This window comes from Doryrhamphus excisus, linkage group LG7 (assembly GCF_037039965.1).
Source record: "Doryrhamphus excisus strain RoL-2023G ecotype Guam linkage group LG7, RoL_Dexc_Guam_v1.1, whole genome shotgun sequence".
NCBI classification, from domain to species: Eukaryota; Metazoa; Chordata; class Actinopteri; order Syngnathiformes; family Syngnathidae; genus Doryrhamphus; species Doryrhamphus excisus.
In genome coordinates this window covers 20091843-20109671 of record NC_136363.1, presented here as the reverse complement: position 1 = coordinate 20109671, position 17829 = coordinate 20091843, and the positions used below count along the sequence as shown (strand labels likewise).

The following is a 17829-nucleotide window of genomic DNA, read 5'->3' as shown; positions in this document are numbered from 1 at the left end:
AAATCCACTGCGCGCGCATCCTTTTCACGTCTTGTGTCGTGGCTGTCGTTACTGTGCAGATATTGTTTGCGCAGCGGTGATTTAGGTTTAATAGAGTAGAGCGGTTGCGCAAAAGCAATGTGCACTGAAGTTCATCAATGCGTTATTTTCTCGATTCAGCTCCTTGCAAAAAGTATTAGTGGTGCTATTAATAGACTTGTGCTACATTTCCAGCGTCAATCAACAGGTTGAGTCGGGGTGTCCTGGCCCCGACTGGTCAGGTGACCAGAAAGCCCCGTCCGCAGCACCTCTCCACTCCACTCTGCAGCAGCACCTCATTAAAATTCCCTCCCCGTACGCGCGCCGCTCGGTCCTCCCTCACTCCGTGGGTGGCGCCGACGCGACCAAAAACCCCCGACGGACGGCTGCCTGGAGGGCGTAGAGAGAGAGAAGCCGAACCGCGTCAGAGCCCACGGAGACGAAGAGGCGGGGAGCAGGAGTTTCGGCAGGACTCCTCAAAGCGGAACGAGCACGGTGGTGGTGGTGGTGGTGGTGGTGGCACCGCCTTGCGCAGCGCATCCAGCGGCTGGACGCAGGAGCAGGTGCGACACACGGCTCTCTTGCGGGATTCCTCCGGAGACTGGTGGTCCCCCCCCTCCTCCTCCCACTCCCACCCCTGGCGACATGTGCACCTCGACGCGGTGAAGTGTGGCTCTTCCGGCGTGCATCGGTCTCGGATACGCCGACGTTACCACGCTGTCATAGGTGAGTAATAAATGTCTCTGCATGTATTGTATGCAAAAGATCCTTTATCACGTGATTGCATCATTTGATCACAGTACCAGTGTCAATCATCGGCGGTGCGACAGTCAGCTCAGGGTAGTTTTAACAACAATTTATTTAACATGGAGAAGCCTGGGCAGTGACAGTTCATGTGCAGTGGCGGCCATCTGCCTCGACTTGTTGTGAGGACAGTGATGTAGAGAATAGCAACTTTTTCTAAAAAAAAAAAAAAAAAGATACATGAAGCAGATGAGGCTGCATGGTGTTCGAGTGGTTAGCGCGCAGACCTCACAGCTAGGAGACCAGGGTTCAATTCCCGGTTTCCTCCCACATTCCAAAAACATGCTAGGTTAATTAGCGACTCCAAATTGTCCATAGGTATGAATGTGAGTGTGAATGGTTGTTTGTCTATATGTGCCCTGTGATTGGCTGGCCACTAGTCGAGTGTGTACCCCGCCTCTCGCACCAAGACAGCTGGGATAGGCTCCAGCACCCATGCAACCCTTGTGAGGATAAGCGGTATAAAATGAATAAATGAATGAATAATTCGGTTAGAGTACGTTTTGGTTTGAGTCGGCACTAACCAAGGAGGCTTTAAATAAACTTGAATAATGTCAGAGACTGCACAACGGATGAGTGGTTAGCACGCTGGCCTCACAGCTCGGAGACCCGAGTTCAATTCCACCCTCTCCAGGTACTCCGGAAACACTCCAAAAAACATGCTAGGTTAATTAGCGATTCCAAATTGTCTATAGGTATGAATGTGAGTGTGAATGGTTGTTTGTCTATATGTGCCCTGTGATTGACTGGCGACCAGTCTCGCCCAAAGACAGCTGGGATAGGCTCCAGCACCCCCGCGACCCTGTCAAAACAGTTAAAAATGAATGAATGAAGCAGATGAGCATTTCCATGATACCATTGTATTCAATCCTGTGTCAGCCTCCCAGAGTTTCCCAAAAGCGGGAAAGCCGTCAATCTTTGCAAGATCTCTCTCTCTCTCTCTCAAGTAGCGTTTGATTGTTTAAGGAATCAGAGAGACATGATGGCAACAAAGCAGATAATAGTAGAAACTCTCTTAAAGCCAAATAGTCCATTGTGATGCTTTTGCAAGAAGGTGCTGCTTTTTCATTGAGCTGATTCAACCTGCTAGCCAGGCCTCTCCATTGTGACAGGAATGTTTGCTTATACCCCCCCCCCCCCTTTTCTCCTTTGTTATGCTGCACAATCCCCCAGTGCCATGTGTGCAGTAGCGAGGGGGGAGGGAGCGGGGTCGCCGGGGGGTATTGACATCTGGAGCAGACGGCGTCCTTGGGGCCAAGGCGGCATGCTGGGATGTCTTTTAGGCGGCATATGAGCAAATCATGTAAGGCTAATGAGGGTATTTATGTATTTAGCATAATGGAAGAGAGGTTATTCCGAGATTTGGGATCCATCCAGTATATCGTGACAGGGAGATCTAAAGTCCGTATTTGGAAAAGAAGTAGCACTTCTCTTATCACTAAAGTCCGGAAAAGTTTTCATCAGCTTTTCCGGGGGAAGAAACGCCCGGAAACTATCAGTTTTCCCGTCCCTCCCGGACAAACCCATCACAGGAAATGTAGAGGAAAAAACTGATGGGAAAATATTCGGGAATGTGGCGACAAGAGGGTTTAATAAGCGACTAACCCACCCCCATGACTGGTGGAGAATGGTACATCGTGAAGTGGAATGCGGCCCCTTGCGCTTATACTCCTGATGGACTTTGCACTGTTTTCCCAGATGACAAAATACCGACGGGGACGGGGGGAAGGGGGGTGGGGGCGGTATCAGAAGATAAGAATGAGATGACCGTCCGAGCATGAGGGGAATTCCTTGCATTCCTCAGATGCATCCATGCCACTCCGGACTGCACCTATACCTCCACCCACGGGTCCCACAAGGGACCCTAAATAGGGAGGGGGCGGAAGGGACCATTTGGGTTCCAATCTACTTATGTAAGCCGATTTTTTTTTCCCCCGAGAACCTTTAAAAGCATTTTAATACGGTAAAACTATAGAAAATATTAAATGGAGATTAGGATTTATGGATTCCAGACAGGAAGTAGAAATATACACATAGTCCTTGCCTTCCCCAAATTGGACGTCCACCTCAAAACCTGATGGGGGGCGTCACGGCAGGATGGAGTCGCCCTCTGTGTGGGCAACCCCGGGACACACAGCGGCACAGATGAGCGCCTCTAATAGGATTAGGAGAAGGACCTGTTGGCTGGAGGAGAAGTCCTGCTCTACGGGTGGGATGCATGTTCAACCCCCGCCTATGGGGGGGGTTTGTGGTGGAAGTGTGTTTGGACAGTATTAGCGGGCGTCAGCACAATAACTGCACCCTCACCTATGCGGATTAGCCTCTAATGGGGTGGGGGTGGTTGCGACCCCCTGCTCGGAAGCAAATGACCGCCTCCTCTTATCACGCAAAGTGCGATTCCATGATGCCATCTCTCTCGTTTCCTTGGCAACTTCTTCCGTCTTGGTAGTTGTTCGGCTTTTATGTATTCCCAAAACGTCAAATCAAAGGTTGTTTTCCTGACTGATGGAAGTGCTAGCATATATGCTTGTTGATTGAAGGAATGTATTAAAAAAAAAGAACCCCCCCCCCTAATTAGAGTGCACTCGGTGTGAATTACGTAAGAGATTCTTATCTCCGAGGGCATGAAAAGTGTGGAATAATCGCAAAGTGCATTAATCCTGATTAAAGAGACATTCATTTGCATAGAAAGAGGCTCAGAGTGGGATTTAGCTCCGTATGCGTGCGCTCTTGATTGCGGTGCTGATGTGGCAGCTGCGTCACCATGGCGACAGCGGCGTCATACTAAGGTGCGCCGGAGTAGGAGGCGTTTGAGGGCAGCTCTGGCGCTGAACATGATAACGACACGCTTCCTTAGCTCGGTTATACGATACATCATCATCATATTGTCGCCATCCCAAAAAGCCATCGTGGGCATCCTTTTCATTCTAATAATAGATCTCGCCGCTCATCAGGAAGAGACACCTGCAGCCATTTTTTTTTTGTCCCCTCGAGGGGCCCTAAACGCTTGACATTTAACTAGCATGGTCGTAAACAGGCCCCCCCGGTATGCCATTGACCTTCGTTTTTGTCTGCTATTTCTTACAGCGGGCATCCCTGGTGAACGGACAAAATGCATTAAAGAGGCTAGTCTCTGGAGGCGGAGTTTATTTTTGAAGATGCTAACGTTCACGCAGATGAAACAAAACACTATAAGAATGTAGAATACTTAAACATTGGAGTCATGATACAAGCCAGTTGCTAATTAGTGAGTTTAGAGGTCGGTTTAATTGCTTTGCCGTTTGCTGCGATAGTAATCTATGAGGAATCTGTGGGGGGGGGTCTTGAATATGCGGCCTGTATCTACCTAGACCAGGGGGTCTCAAACTCAATTTACCTGGGGGCCACTGGAGCTAGGGTCTGGGCAAGGCTGGGCTGCATCAGGTTTTCAAAAAAAAAAAAATGCATTTATTAAAAACAGAAAAATATACTTTTTCAGTGCTTTGGTTCCGATTTTCTACAATAAAAGTTATAATAATCTTAATTTTTATTTTTATTTTTCTGCACAAAATAAGATGAAAAATAAATAAACAAATCAAGAATAAAGAAAATCAATCAGTAATAAATAAATATAATAATAATCATAAAAACTTAAGAAACCACATATAGTTGGTGGGTAGACAAATTATTTTTTTTCAGATTAAAATGAACAAAGCATTATTAGAGCCCTGTAGACATGACAAAACACAACTATAGTCACATTTATACTCTTTTTTTATTTACAACATATTGCGCAACTGCAGGGTCTTGAGACACATGCTAACTCGCAAACTAGAAAGCTAGCAACCTTAAACGGTAGCCTTCCAGTTATTTCTTTTAAACTTAAATAGCCAAAAACTTACCACTTCCACACGGATAGGGAGGATAACTATTAACAGTTATTTAACCTTTAACATGAACATGAATTAAAAGTAATAATTTTTTTCTGGGTACATGATACCATACAGCATCCATATCAAACTTACATTAAACTTTCTTATCAAGGCGGGGGCCACGTGTTTGAGACCCCCTGGCCTAGACGCTTGTTATTTGCTAATGACCTCAACAGAGGGCTTACGGCCTCTGATCTGTCCTGATCCGCAACCGCAGCGCCGCTCGCCCCCAATTAGCCGCTAAGTACTCGATTACTCAACGCGTCGTCTTATAAGCTCACGTGTTCCTCCTTGTAGCTTTGTTTCCAAAAGTGGCTAATTGGTTTGTTTTGCTAGCGGCCGTTTGCATGCTTCACATTGATATTTCAGACATTAGCTACCGTTTTTTTGTGTGTGCGTCTGCTTTTGTGTGTTGTCAGCCTGACTCATACATGCTGGGCCTAAGTGATGCTCTTTGTGTGTGTGTGTGTGTGTGTGTGTGTGTGTGTAGGCGGACAACACACACCCAAGGCTAGCAGCTTTTGGAGTTTAATCTGTCGCCGTCATAGTGGGGGGATGAAGCAAAAAAAGGGGTGATGGGGGGTGGAAGAAAAGGAGAGAACAATACAAACCACCCCCCGCACACACACACACACACACGCGCCCAAATCGCAACCCATCATATCCCCCAAAATGTCTTCGATCTCTCGGCGGTCCTCACTTACACGGAAACGAGGTACAATGCCGCCCCCCCGCCCCTCCACCATCACAAAACACACCCCTCCCCTCTGCTCTTGGTTCCTGCCATTGTCCGCCGTCCACGAGCTGCGTCAAAAGGTTAAAATTGGGAATGTGCCGCAAAGTAAGGAAACTTCCTGAATGGCGTTCTCGTTTTTTGACTGCTGACCTGTGCTCGGACAACAATCGTAATCCCAACCCCCGTGTACTCATATCTATCACCGCATGGACATTCCGAGCCACTTCCTGTCCACTTACAGTGGCCACACTGTCCGTCTCACTTTGGAATGGACTCTTGTTACAGGAAAGTGTAAATTCCAGCATCTGTCGTCATGTCTTTGTTCCACGACATCCCACAGTGTTTCCTTTTTAAAAGCCGGCCATTGTCTACTTATTTGTTTGGAAATTTGTGCTGCATTAGCCGTTAGCTGTACACAAGCGATGATCCGCTGTCATAAGCAAGTGTTTTTGTCCCCATTATGCTGGAAAGCCGACCTTTTGTCCCATCTGCCTTGTTGGTTGGAAGGGATTAAGCTTGTTTGGGTTTTCCGTTGGGATAATGGGGGCCATATTTGTTTTTTTTTTTTTGCTTGCTTGCTTTGTCATTTTGTCTTTACACTCGTAATGAATGAGTTCAATGTCCATTTGATGCCAGAGGAGTTTTGCATTGATGTGCAGTGTCAACAAATTGTGGCTTTGACAGGAAATGGAACAGTAGTCTCCTGTCCTTTACATTATAGCATGTTACCGTACCTTTAAGAGGGCCATTTATCACCCTTGACTCCCGATGTGTACAGTTTGGGAACATGCCTTTACCTGTTACCGTGGAGACCGGTCCTTAGCTCTACCGAAGAACAGAAATAGACCATGAATCAGTCTTTTCCATAATAGGGAAGTATATGGGCAACATGTTAGGGTCATCATGCTCCCCTTTTCTATACAAGTTAGCACTTAATGAGGGCTCATTGAGCGCCGCTCCGATAATCGATGTTGCCTCGCCGAGAGGGGAGGAAAAAAGGCTTTACGTAACAACCTTTGCCTGACAGCTCCCACTGCGGGTCCAACGGCCTGGAGCTTTGATCAATTCGATATTTCTTCCTTTTTTTTTGACCCTTATGCTGAGAATCAATGATGAAGGCGGAAAAGCAGCCATCTCATAGGCCAGGGGTGTCCTAACTTTTTCCAGTGGGTGCCACAGTGAAGAATGAAACGATGCCGAAGGATGTCCGATACTGATAATTATCGTCCCGATATCAACATAAAAATGATTTTTTTCCCCCCAACATAAAAACCGATGTATACAACACATATATGTTTATATCAGTCTATATGTTTATGTCAGTATCGGCTGATATCGGAAATTGAGAGTTGGACAATATCGGAATATCAGTTTGCAACAAAAAAGCCAATATCTGACATCCCTAAATTATTTTTCCTCTAAATATTATGAGGTTATTCACGTAAAATTGCCACTTTTTTTGTCAATTAATTTTTTTTATCTTCATAATGCTTCTAATATTACAGCAGTAGTTTATTTTTTTTACGTTTTCTAATTGTCAAAATATTACGAGAAAAAAATAGAATTTTTTTTTGTTTGGTTCTCATATTTTCAACCAAATTACATTGTTGTTTTTTTTAGTTTATTCTTGCAAAGTTGTGTCTTTTTTTCTCCTTAAAATGCTATTTTCTGTGAATGTGTTGACTTTTCTTTTGTAAAATTGTTAATTTTCATTGAGACAATGAAAAAAAATACATAATATTACGAGAAAAAAATATTTTAAAAATTATGTATTTTTTTTCATTTCATTTTTTCATATTTAAAAGTTATGCTAAAATTATAATTTAAAATGTAAAATTATCAGAATATAATATCATTATATTACAACGATATACTCATAAAATTAGGACTTAATATTTAGAATTTATTTTTGTAAAATTACTCAAAAATTAAAAAAAAAAAAATTCTAAAATGATACCTTTAGCATGTTCCGCAGACTGTAAATGGCTCCCGTCCCACATCTTGGACTCCCCTGTGACCACTAGGGGACATCCAGTATTTCCATGGTTTGGGGCATTGCAGTGACACACTGTGATGCATTAACATACATTTTAGCTCATACGAGAATCCCTGTCACCCTTTGTCTGTTGTTATGGTTTCGTGCGGGGGGGGCCGGGGGGGGACAAGTGTAGCGACATGCCAAACCATCTAATAGCAAGGATACGGGTGTCACATAAGGACGGAAAGACGGTGACAAGGAGGCGGAGGTTATTTACGGCTCAGACGGTAAGCGCTAGTGAGCTGCATCCTGATGTTTGCCCTTTACCCGCCGAGCTGGCTCACCGACTCCCGGGAGCGAGCCCGGAACGCTTGACAAGTCTCCAGGAGGCCAGATTGTTCCCGGTTTGGGAATTCCTTCTTGTTGTATCTTTTATCTGTTTCTGTGAGTTGCATCAAATAGGCTTTTTTTTGTGTCAACACGATATAAGCTCTTCTCCTGTCAGACATAAAGTGCCGGTCCTTGTTCGGGATCCGGTACCGGTCTCCGACAGGTTAGTCTGGATGCGTCAAGACAGTCTCATAGTCTCTTTCATTTAAGGAATATGACACGTTCCCTGATGGGTGAAAAGCAGAAAGTGACAACACTATGAGACTGCAGAAGTAGTGTGGGTGGCGTTGCCTGCTTTTATTCTGGTGCAGATGCATTGTGGGTACTGGGTTCTCTTGGTCTACTCCTAAATGCTTTTTTAATGGCTTCTTTGCTGCGTCACTTTTGGCTTATATGTATGACTGTTTGGACTGTTTGCTTTATTGGTTCATGCTTAACGACTAGATAGGACAGCTCGAGTCTGAGGGGTTGGTGCGGGACTCCACATATTTCTGAACAGACTCTTTTTTGGTGGTGGTGCGAAACGACAGTCATTAAGATACAACGGCAGTCGTTTGGTTAGCGGTCCATCGGTCATAATAAGGTGCTGTTTGGTTTGGTTGCCATAGCGACAGCCGATGTCAGTTGTGTTTTTTCCACCATTAATGTGATGCTAGGTGCTAAGTGATGAGCAGGACAAGTTTAGCCTTGGAACAGCCGTCCTGCTTCAAGTTGAAGTTGTGTATATATGTGTGTGTGTGTGTGTGTGTGTGTGTGTGAGTCATCCCCGAATGAAGGAGGTGCTTTTTGATTGGCACGCCGTCAGTCAGCTCCTCACTCTGCCACAGGCGACACTCAGAAGACGGCCTACGCCGGTCGATGTTCCGTGCACTGTAATTAGTTTCCCTGCCAGTGTCCATTTCAAGCCACCAAGTTGACGCTGACCAAAACCATGATGGCGGCTCCTCTTCTCTTTCTGTGGTCTGGCTGTCACGACAAAGATGGATGGCAGTTTATCATTTGACCCCTTCTGTCTACCTTTCTTAGAGAACCATGAGCACTGTGGAGGAGGACCCGGATCACATGATACCATGAAGACAAGCCTGCAGGTCCTGCGCTGCCAGCTGCTGAGTGAGTAAATACATGTTTATCGCGGGGGGTGCTGGAGCCTATCCCAGCTGTCTTCGGGCGAGAGGCGGGGGACACCCTGGACCAATCACAGGGCATATATAGACAAACAACCATTCACACTCACATTCATACCTATGGACAATTTGGAGTCGCCAAATTTTTATTAGGGATTTAAAAAAAAAAAGAATTTTTTTAAAGACCTCTAGACCTGACATAACACCCCTATAATCATCTTTTACATATATAGTAACTTATATTGGCCCCATGGTGGGTTATTTAGCAACACATAGGATGCTTTCTTTGGGTACTGTGTATCATTCATTCTTTCATTTTCTACCGCTTTTTCCTCACCAGCCAATCACAGGGCACATATAGACAAACAACCATTCACACTCACATTCATACCTATGGACAATTTGGAGTCGCTAATTAACCTAGCATGTTTTTGGAATGTGGGAGGAAACCGGAGTACCCGGAGAAAACCCACGCATGCACGGGGAGAACATGGAAACTCCACACAGAGATGGCTGAGGGTGGAATTGAACCCTGGTCTCCTAGCTGTGAGGTATATATATATATATATATATATATATATATATATATATATATATATATATATATATATATATATTTAAAGACTCTAGACCTGACATAACACCCCTATAATCATCTTTTACATATATAGTACATATATAGTACCTTATATTGGCCCCATGGTGGGTTATTTAGCAACACATAGGATGCTTTGTTTGGGTACTGTGTATCATATTTCTAAATATTATTTACTTCATGGTGGCATACGCGTTCCAAACGCAGCAGTTGCTGTTCCACTTGTGGCTGCTTGAAATTCCGAGTATGGGTCGGAGACGCTGGGAAGCGCATGTACGACGGCGGGTTAAGCTGGCAGGCTGCCGGTGCTGAATGTCACATGAATATGGAATATGGAATATGGAATATGGAACATTGATCTCTGGTATGCTTTGCTGTCCGACAAATCTGTCTCCATCCTTCCAGAAGTGATGAAGTATCCATGTTGTAGTGGTGCACGTTCAAATCCTGCTAAGACCGGGGAGATCTGTTGCTATATTAGACTGTTATTAAGGTGGTATTGAGATGTTCAGAGGGGGGGGTACATGTGCCCCAGGCGGCAAGAAAAGCAAAGAGATGCGTTTAGTGTTTCTGGGAAATACCTGCTGCAGATGTTCTCCTGGAATCCTAAGATGTAGAACTCAGCGACGTGTTCATTTTAGTGTTCTGTCCAGAATCCACAGAACATCCTGTTTAACGTCCCTGCTTCCTGTTTGTGCTGCCGCTGCACTTTAAATCAACACCGCGGGAGACGATTCTTTGATAAACATGTCCGCCCTCAAAGCTCCCCTACCGACAAATCTGCAACGCTTTCAAACAGGAAGTAGTTATCTTTATCTCCGGGCTTGCATCTGTAGAGACCTTGCCAAACAGCCATGTCCCAGCGGTCCACAGGATGGCCATTTGAGGGAACACTTTACCTCCACGCCCCTAGAGGGCAGAAAAAGCATGAATGAGTGTGAGGCAGCATTTAGCCACTATGGCCCCCCCACCTGTGGAACAGCCTGCCGGACTGCGGAGACTGTTGATATTTTTAAAAAATATATTAAAGACACACCTTTTTAATCAGGCTTTTAACTCATATTTATAAACTTTTCTTATTTTTTTATCTTTTTTGTCCTATTTTATGATTTTAGTCTTTAGCTTTTAACTCCAGTATTTCCTCAGGGTACTCCGGTTTCCTCCCACATTCCAAAAACATGCTAGGTTAATTAGCGACTCCAAATTGTCCATAGGTATGAATGTGAGTGTGAATGGTTGTTTGTCTATATGTGCCCTGTGATTGGCTGGCGACCGGTCCAGTGTGTATACCCTGCCTCTCACCCGAAGACAGCTGGGATAGGCTCTCTCCCACATTCCAAAAAAAAACATGCTAAGTTAATTAGCGACTCCAAATTGTCCATAGGTATGAATGTGAGTGTGAATGGTTGTTTGTTTATATGTGTCCTGTGATTGGCTGGCTATCAGTCCAGGGTGTATACCCTGCCTCTCGCCTGAGGACAGCTGGGATAGGCTCCAGCACCCCCCGCAACCCTCGTGAGGACGAGCGGAAGAAAATGAATGATTGAATGTTAGTTTTCCCATGACGGCCGTTGTAAGCTAGCTCATATGAACAGTTTTTGCGTGTTTCGCCTCTCGCCCGAAGACAGCTGGGATAGGCTCCAGCACCCCCCGCGACCCTCGTGAGGACGAGCGGTAGAAAATGAATGATTGAATGTTAGTTTTCCCATGACGGCCGTTGTAAGCTAGCTCATATTAACAGTTTTTGCGTGTTTCGCCTCTCGCCTGAAGACAGCTGGGATAGGCTCCAGCACCCCCCGCGACCCTTGTGAGGATAAGCGGTAGAAAATGAATGATTGAATGTTAGTTTTCCCATGACGGCCATTGTAAGCTAGCTCATATTAACAGTTTTTGCGTGTTTCGCCTCTCGCCCGAAGACAGCTGGGATAGGCTCCAGCACCCCCCGCGACCCTCGTGAGGATAAGCGGTAGAAAATGAATGAATGAATGAATGAATGAATTTCCTCAGGGGGGGTCCTTCACACTTGGGGGCTGTGTCGGGTCTGCTGAGGGGGGTGCCATCCTTGGGTCCCTTCAAGGGTTCCTCCCTTTACTTTAATGTGGGGGTCCGCCCGTCTGTCGTAGTCGGGGGGCCCGGGTGCTGGTCCCCGGATGGCACGGCCTGCAGCTCCTCCCAGTGTGGACGGCCCCAAAGGTGGCGTTTCCTTGATCCTCAGTGCCATGCCATGTCTCCCTACTTTGTGTGATTGTGGGTGTGGGTGTGGGTGGGTGTGTGTCTAGTATGGAGGGTGGGAGGGAGGGTCTTTCTTTGTAATTGTTTTTCCTTTTAATTGTGGTAATTGTTTTTAATTCTGTAAAGCACTTTGTGTTGCACTTCCTTATTTGTATAGTACAGGAAAAGTGCTATACAAATAAAGTTGATTTGATTTTGAATTCGACTTGATGACAAACAAAAATGGACTCCCAGATGACGCAGGAAAATGCAACTCCTATTTTTGGCCAGCCGTCCGCATTGTACACAAGCAACTTTGCATTGTAAGCAAACTAGTCCCCTTTGCTTGGAGCGTAAGGTGACCCCCCCCCTCCCGGGACACAAAGATGAATATATCCATCTCACCCTGAATAGGGCACCTGCATTGATGGATGGCGCTTGAATGAAGTGGCGTGGAGCCCCCCCGGAGGAATAACACAGGGTTCCATTAGCTTGCTTTCCATCTCATCATGTTTGCCGACATTGAGTCTAATCGCTCGCACAAAGCAACGCTTAGCAGCTTGATTTATCGACGCTTTATGGAAAAAGTCGCTCGGTTGCGATCGTGTTGTCGACTCGTAAATGCGACGTCTCACTCTGTCCTCACATTTGCTACCCGTGTCTGTTCAGACGCTATTGCTCTTGTTGCCGTGGTGATAAATTAAACCCGTTTGGTGCATAATACACGATAAAAGACAACGTTGTTTCCATCATGAACTGACAAACACCCCGTTAACGTGAATTAATCACATTTAGTGCGACGAGATACCCAAACACGTCTGTTTGCCTCAAGGATCATCTCAGGGCACGCGTCATAAATCAACAGACTAGGCTACGTGTGCTATCTCTTCAGAAACACTCCGGAGGGGGCGCCGTGGGTTACAGACATGACACTTTTGGTTAATGGGAGACAGCACCCAGACTCTAGGGACCGGGGACTGGGATGTGATGAATTGATTGAAGTAGTCCTGGCTGGAAAGCAAAAACTCTATTTATGCTTTTCCGTCGAATTGCATTAGTGACCGGAATGTAAAGATTTCCATCATCGGTGGGATTAAAATGACCTTGAATCCGGGAGGAAATCCAATAATTGTAAAATATGATAATACCCTTCTTATCCCGTCATGTTACATGCAAGACAGCTTCATCCATAGCTGAGCCCCAATGGGAGCGCCATGCTACTATATAGCCATGCTACGATATAGCCATGCTATATAGTAGGCAACAATTACCAAGCTATCGAACATTTATCCTAAAGCGTAACCTTGGTTTTCATGATTACAGTCATCCCTCATCAAATAAATTAATTCATCAAAAATCACCGTTTCATGGTAGACTATGGTCTATTATTAATCCAAACATATTGAAATACAAGTCACTAGGTGGCAGCATTACACTACCTTAATAGAATGGGGGAGAAAAAAAAAGTTCTCCTCGCACCCGGTGTGGAAGTGGTAATTTCTTCAATTCATTTATTCATTTATTTTCTATGCCGCTATGCCTATCCCAGCCGTCTTCGGGCAAGAGGCAGGGTTAGACCCTGGACTGGTGGCCAGCCAGCCAATCACAGGGCACATATAGACAAACAACCATTCACACTCACATTCATAGCTATGGACAATTTGGATTTCGCTAATTAACCTAGCATGTTTTTGGAATGTGGGAGGAAGTCGGAGTACCCGGAGAAAACCCACGCATGCACGGGGAGAGCATGCAAACTCCACACAGAGATGGCCGAGAGTGGGATTGAACTCTGGGTCTCCTAGCCTGCGTGCTAACCACTCGTGCAGCCTATACAAAAAACAGTTATGTAAAAATGCTGTTCTTTAAATGTTAAAATTCAATTGTGTTATGGACCCACACTCACAAGAAGACCATGCAAACTCCACACAGAGATGGCCGAGAGTGGAATTGAACTCTGGGTCTCCTAGCTGTGATGCCTGCGTGCTAACCACTATACAAAAAACAGTTATGTAAAAATGTTGTTGTGGACCCACACACACAGGAACACCATGTAAACTCCACATAGAGAGCGGGGAAACGAATCCGGGTCTCTGAGCTGTGTATCCTGCCCGCTAACCACTCCACCACCGTGCAGACCCGGTTTCTTCAATTAAGAAATAAACTTAAGGCTAGCTCGCTCTCAAGTCCCTGCAGCATAAGCGTTTTAAACAATGAATACAGGAGTGTAATAGTGACTATAGGGGTGTTGTTTCACGTCTGCGGGGCTCTAATAATGTTCCAAAACAATGCTAATGCAGTTGCAACCAGGCAAGTGATGCGCCGTGATTGGAGGGCTCGCTCTCCGGCCGTCTCATTGTTGTTTTCCGACGACACATCACGGTCCGGCGCGCCGTGCGGTTAATGAGGCAATCTCGTTAAACGAGAGGAGTGACAAACACAGTAGATTAAAAGCGGAGGTGTGTCATGAATACACAACAAGGCGACGTCTCCTGTGGGCTGCAAGATGGAGGAGGAACTGTACACATGCACTTGAAGGCAACACGTAAACAATGTTTTTTTTTTTTGTGTGTCTCTGCAGGTGTTTTCGCCCTTCTAGCACTACCAGTAGGACCGGTGTCATCAGCACAGGAGCTGCACCTCCGCCATACGTCCCGGGACTCTGTCACCATGGCAACGGCCAGCAGCAGCAGCAGCAGCAACGTCCTGTCTGCCGCTGAGCCTTTCCACCCTGACTGGCACAGGGAAGGCTCCAGCAGCGGGGAGTGGGCTCCCAGAAGAAGACCTGGACCCACAAACGTCATCCGCTCCTCATCCTGGCTTCACACCACTCAATCCCCGGTAGAACCCCCCACTGGTGACCTGGTTACTGTGGTCTCAAACACTGTGACTCCCACCAGGCACAAATTGGGAAGAGGTCTAGAGGATGAGGCTCTTAGGTCCCTCAGGGAGCATGCTCAGGGACGCCACGCCATCACCCTAAGGGAAGTGCATGCCGACATAAGCGAGCCCCCGACAGATGAGCTGGTGGTGGCGCCAAAAGCGGACTCGGTGTCCCCCGTCGAGAATCCATCAGAGAATCAAACCTCCACATCCGCCCTCGCCACAGAACCCCATCCTACGCTGAGCCCAATCGACCACACGACAAGCAACGTCACTACCGCCGTCACGTTTTCATCGTCCCGCTCTAACACCACACACCGTGACCCCGTGGGACCCTGGCTGGGGACAGCGCATACGGGAACGCCATCCAACAACAGCAGCAGCAGCGGCGGCGCCGGCAACGAGACACTCGCTCAGGAAAGCGGCCACTCACAGCCTCCCTCCACAGATAGCGGCAGCTTTCTCAACAGGCAGGTCCCCGCCACTACGAAGGACCCCTGGACTGCTGACAACAGCTCGGGGCCTACTGTGTACCCGCCGCCATCCCGGGTCACCATCTGTTTAAGTCGCATGGACATTGTGTGGATTGTGCTGGCCATTAGCGTGCCTGTATCAACGTGCTGTGAGTACCACCATTATTGTTATTATTTTTTCCACTTTCATAAACTAAACCCACTTCCTGTCGCAGCCGTGCTTCTGACCGTGTGCTGCATGAAGAGGAGGAAGAAGTCGTCGGGTCAGGAGAACAACCTGAGCTACTGGAACAACGCCATCACCATGGACTACTTCAGCAGGCACGCCGTGGAGCTGCCCAGAGAGATTCACACCCTGGAGAGCGAGGTACATCAGCGCCCACACTCACTCAGGCGGCGGCGGCGGCGGCGGCGGCGGCGGCGTCGAGTCCACGCTGCGCCATCAGTCAGCAGAATGGAAACACGGGGGGGGGGATCAATGTGTACAGTCAGCAGCAGGCCTCGGGGAAGGAAATGTCCTGGAACAAACTAAGTGATGTTTATACGGGGGGGAGTTTTCCATAGGCACTAATTAACAAATATTCTTCTTGTATTAATGCCAAGATGGCAACATCCGAGTACTGATGTAGAAGTGAGACACACCCCCGGGCTCATGTTGATGTCACTGCTAATTACAATCAATTGGAATAGTGATTAATAAGCTTACATTAATTAATAAGCTTTAAGCCAACTTGCTCTATTCAATTTTACATGCAACGTTAACTAGAGTGGCTTTTTTATTGGTGGTTACACTGCCATCTGGTGGCTGCCTGTAATATGACAACGTAATAGTCAATTGTAATCATTTCTAATGCATGTTTTTTTTTTATTTCTATTGACTATTTATTTCACATGGTGTCTCTTTTTTGTTTCATTCCTCCAATTTGTCCTCATCAGGAGAGGGGGGCCAAGGCTGGATCATGTGTAGGATGCCCCTGGTGACACCCGGGTGTTGTGTTTGTTTGGTAGGATGTTGCAACGTAGTCTCAACCTGATTGGATTTCTAATTAAGATCATTAGTTTTTGTTATGTTAGCATTGGTGCCACTCCTTCCTCCCTCCCTCCCTCTCTGGTGTCACCCCACCTTCCATCTTTTTTTTTTTGGGCGACTCAATGTGTCATGCTGACTGTGTGGTTTTTTTTTTTTGCAGGAGCACGACAGCTGCCTGCCGCCCAACGGGGACTACAGCGGCAGCAGCGTGGTGCTGGTCAACCCCTTTTGCCAAGAGACCCTCTTCATCAACAGAGACAAAGCATCTGCCATCTAGAGACAATGCCGTTCTTATTTTGTAAAACGCAGCGGTGATGTATACGGTCACTCTTTACTATGACGATGCACCTGCATATTTTTCTGATGTACATTTTTTATAAAATTATTAATTGTGATAAAAAAAAAACAAGTTTTTATGTCTTTATAAACACACACACACATGTGGTTTTGTTTATTGACTGTGGCCTCACGGAGAAAAAAAACTATTGTTTATGGTAAATAGGTAAATAATCAAGCTGAAATGACTTATAGCCTGTTTAACTTGAATATAATGCCTCTTTGTTTGATTTTCTTGGGGTGGGGGGGTTTGAGGGGGTGACACAAGTTTCATTTAAATCAACATTTGCTCACATTTTACTGAAACACACAGCCTACTGTATTATTTATTTATCATCAACCAGTTATAATATACCTGCATCACCTCTAGTATAATATATTAAATATTATAAAGCGATTATGAATGGCTTTAAATCCTGGGTTATGATGCTTCATTTTCAGTGTCAATCACAGAGAAGTGGCTGCAAACGTCACCCCCCCATCCCCTCATGTGTCACCAGCTTCTCAGAAGACGAACTACGCTGATGTCTTAATAATTCCTCAGTGGTTGTCATCCTTTGTATGTCATTATGTTATGTGTGTGTATATGTGTGTGTGTGTGTGTGTTGTCTTCCCCAAACATCACCTTGTCCTCCATGATTGTGTTGCATCGTGCCTCTATGTGTGTGTGTGTGTGTGTGTGTGTGTGTGTACCCGTGTGTGTCATGCCCAGTTTGAGATTCACTTTAGCACTTCAACCACATCCCCAATGCTAATTAATGGATCCCACTGCTACATACAAACTGTGGCCAAACCTTTCATTGTATGAGCACATAAGGAGTGGTTTAATGCATTTTCTTTAATGAGCTGTCAGTTTTGTTTTATGTTGCATCGCTGCGGCCTCCCCTTAGTGTTTGATGCTGTCGGTCGTCGCTTCAAAATGATCCTGAGTGAATGGAAAAAGGTGATGCTTAACAACGTGGATGTTGATATTTTTCCTGCATTGGCTACCCGCAGCCTAGCTTGTTGTTTTGCACAGTGGAGCAAAGTGTTTAACATGATGTATTTTTTGTACTGTACTATATACACTGTACTTTTTACTGCAATAAAATGACAAAATAAAATGATACTGTTTCATTTGTGGATGAAAAAGTGATTTAATTTTGTTGTTAATGTTAATTTAGACAACATAATGTCAATTTATTGTAGTCCAAAGGCTTTAACTACATCACTTCCGTTTTGTTCTACAGTTCAGGTGACCTCGCATCAATGTTATTTTTAGAAATTCTGGTAGTTTTGGTAAAAATGTACGCATTTACATATAATAATGAACGAAATATATTAAATTGTGTTTATCTCTC

The 17829-nt window shown here is 45.7% G+C and overlaps 1 protein-coding gene across 1 annotated transcript; it reads left to right on the top strand.

The window, feature by feature from the left end:
- Positions 1-111: 111 nt before the first annotated feature.
- tmem108 (transmembrane protein 108) lies at positions 112-17605 on the top strand. Its single transcript, XM_058060304.2, has 5 exons — positions 112-744; positions 8864-8947; positions 14349-15272; positions 15339-15490; positions 16314-17605. The coding sequence occupies exons 2-5, from the start codon at positions 8908-8910 to the stop codon at positions 16428-16430; spliced, it is 1233 nt and encodes a 410-aa protein (XP_057916287.2). The 5' UTR covers positions 112-744; positions 8864-8907; the 3' UTR covers positions 16431-17605.
- Positions 17606-17829: the final 224 nt, after the last annotated feature.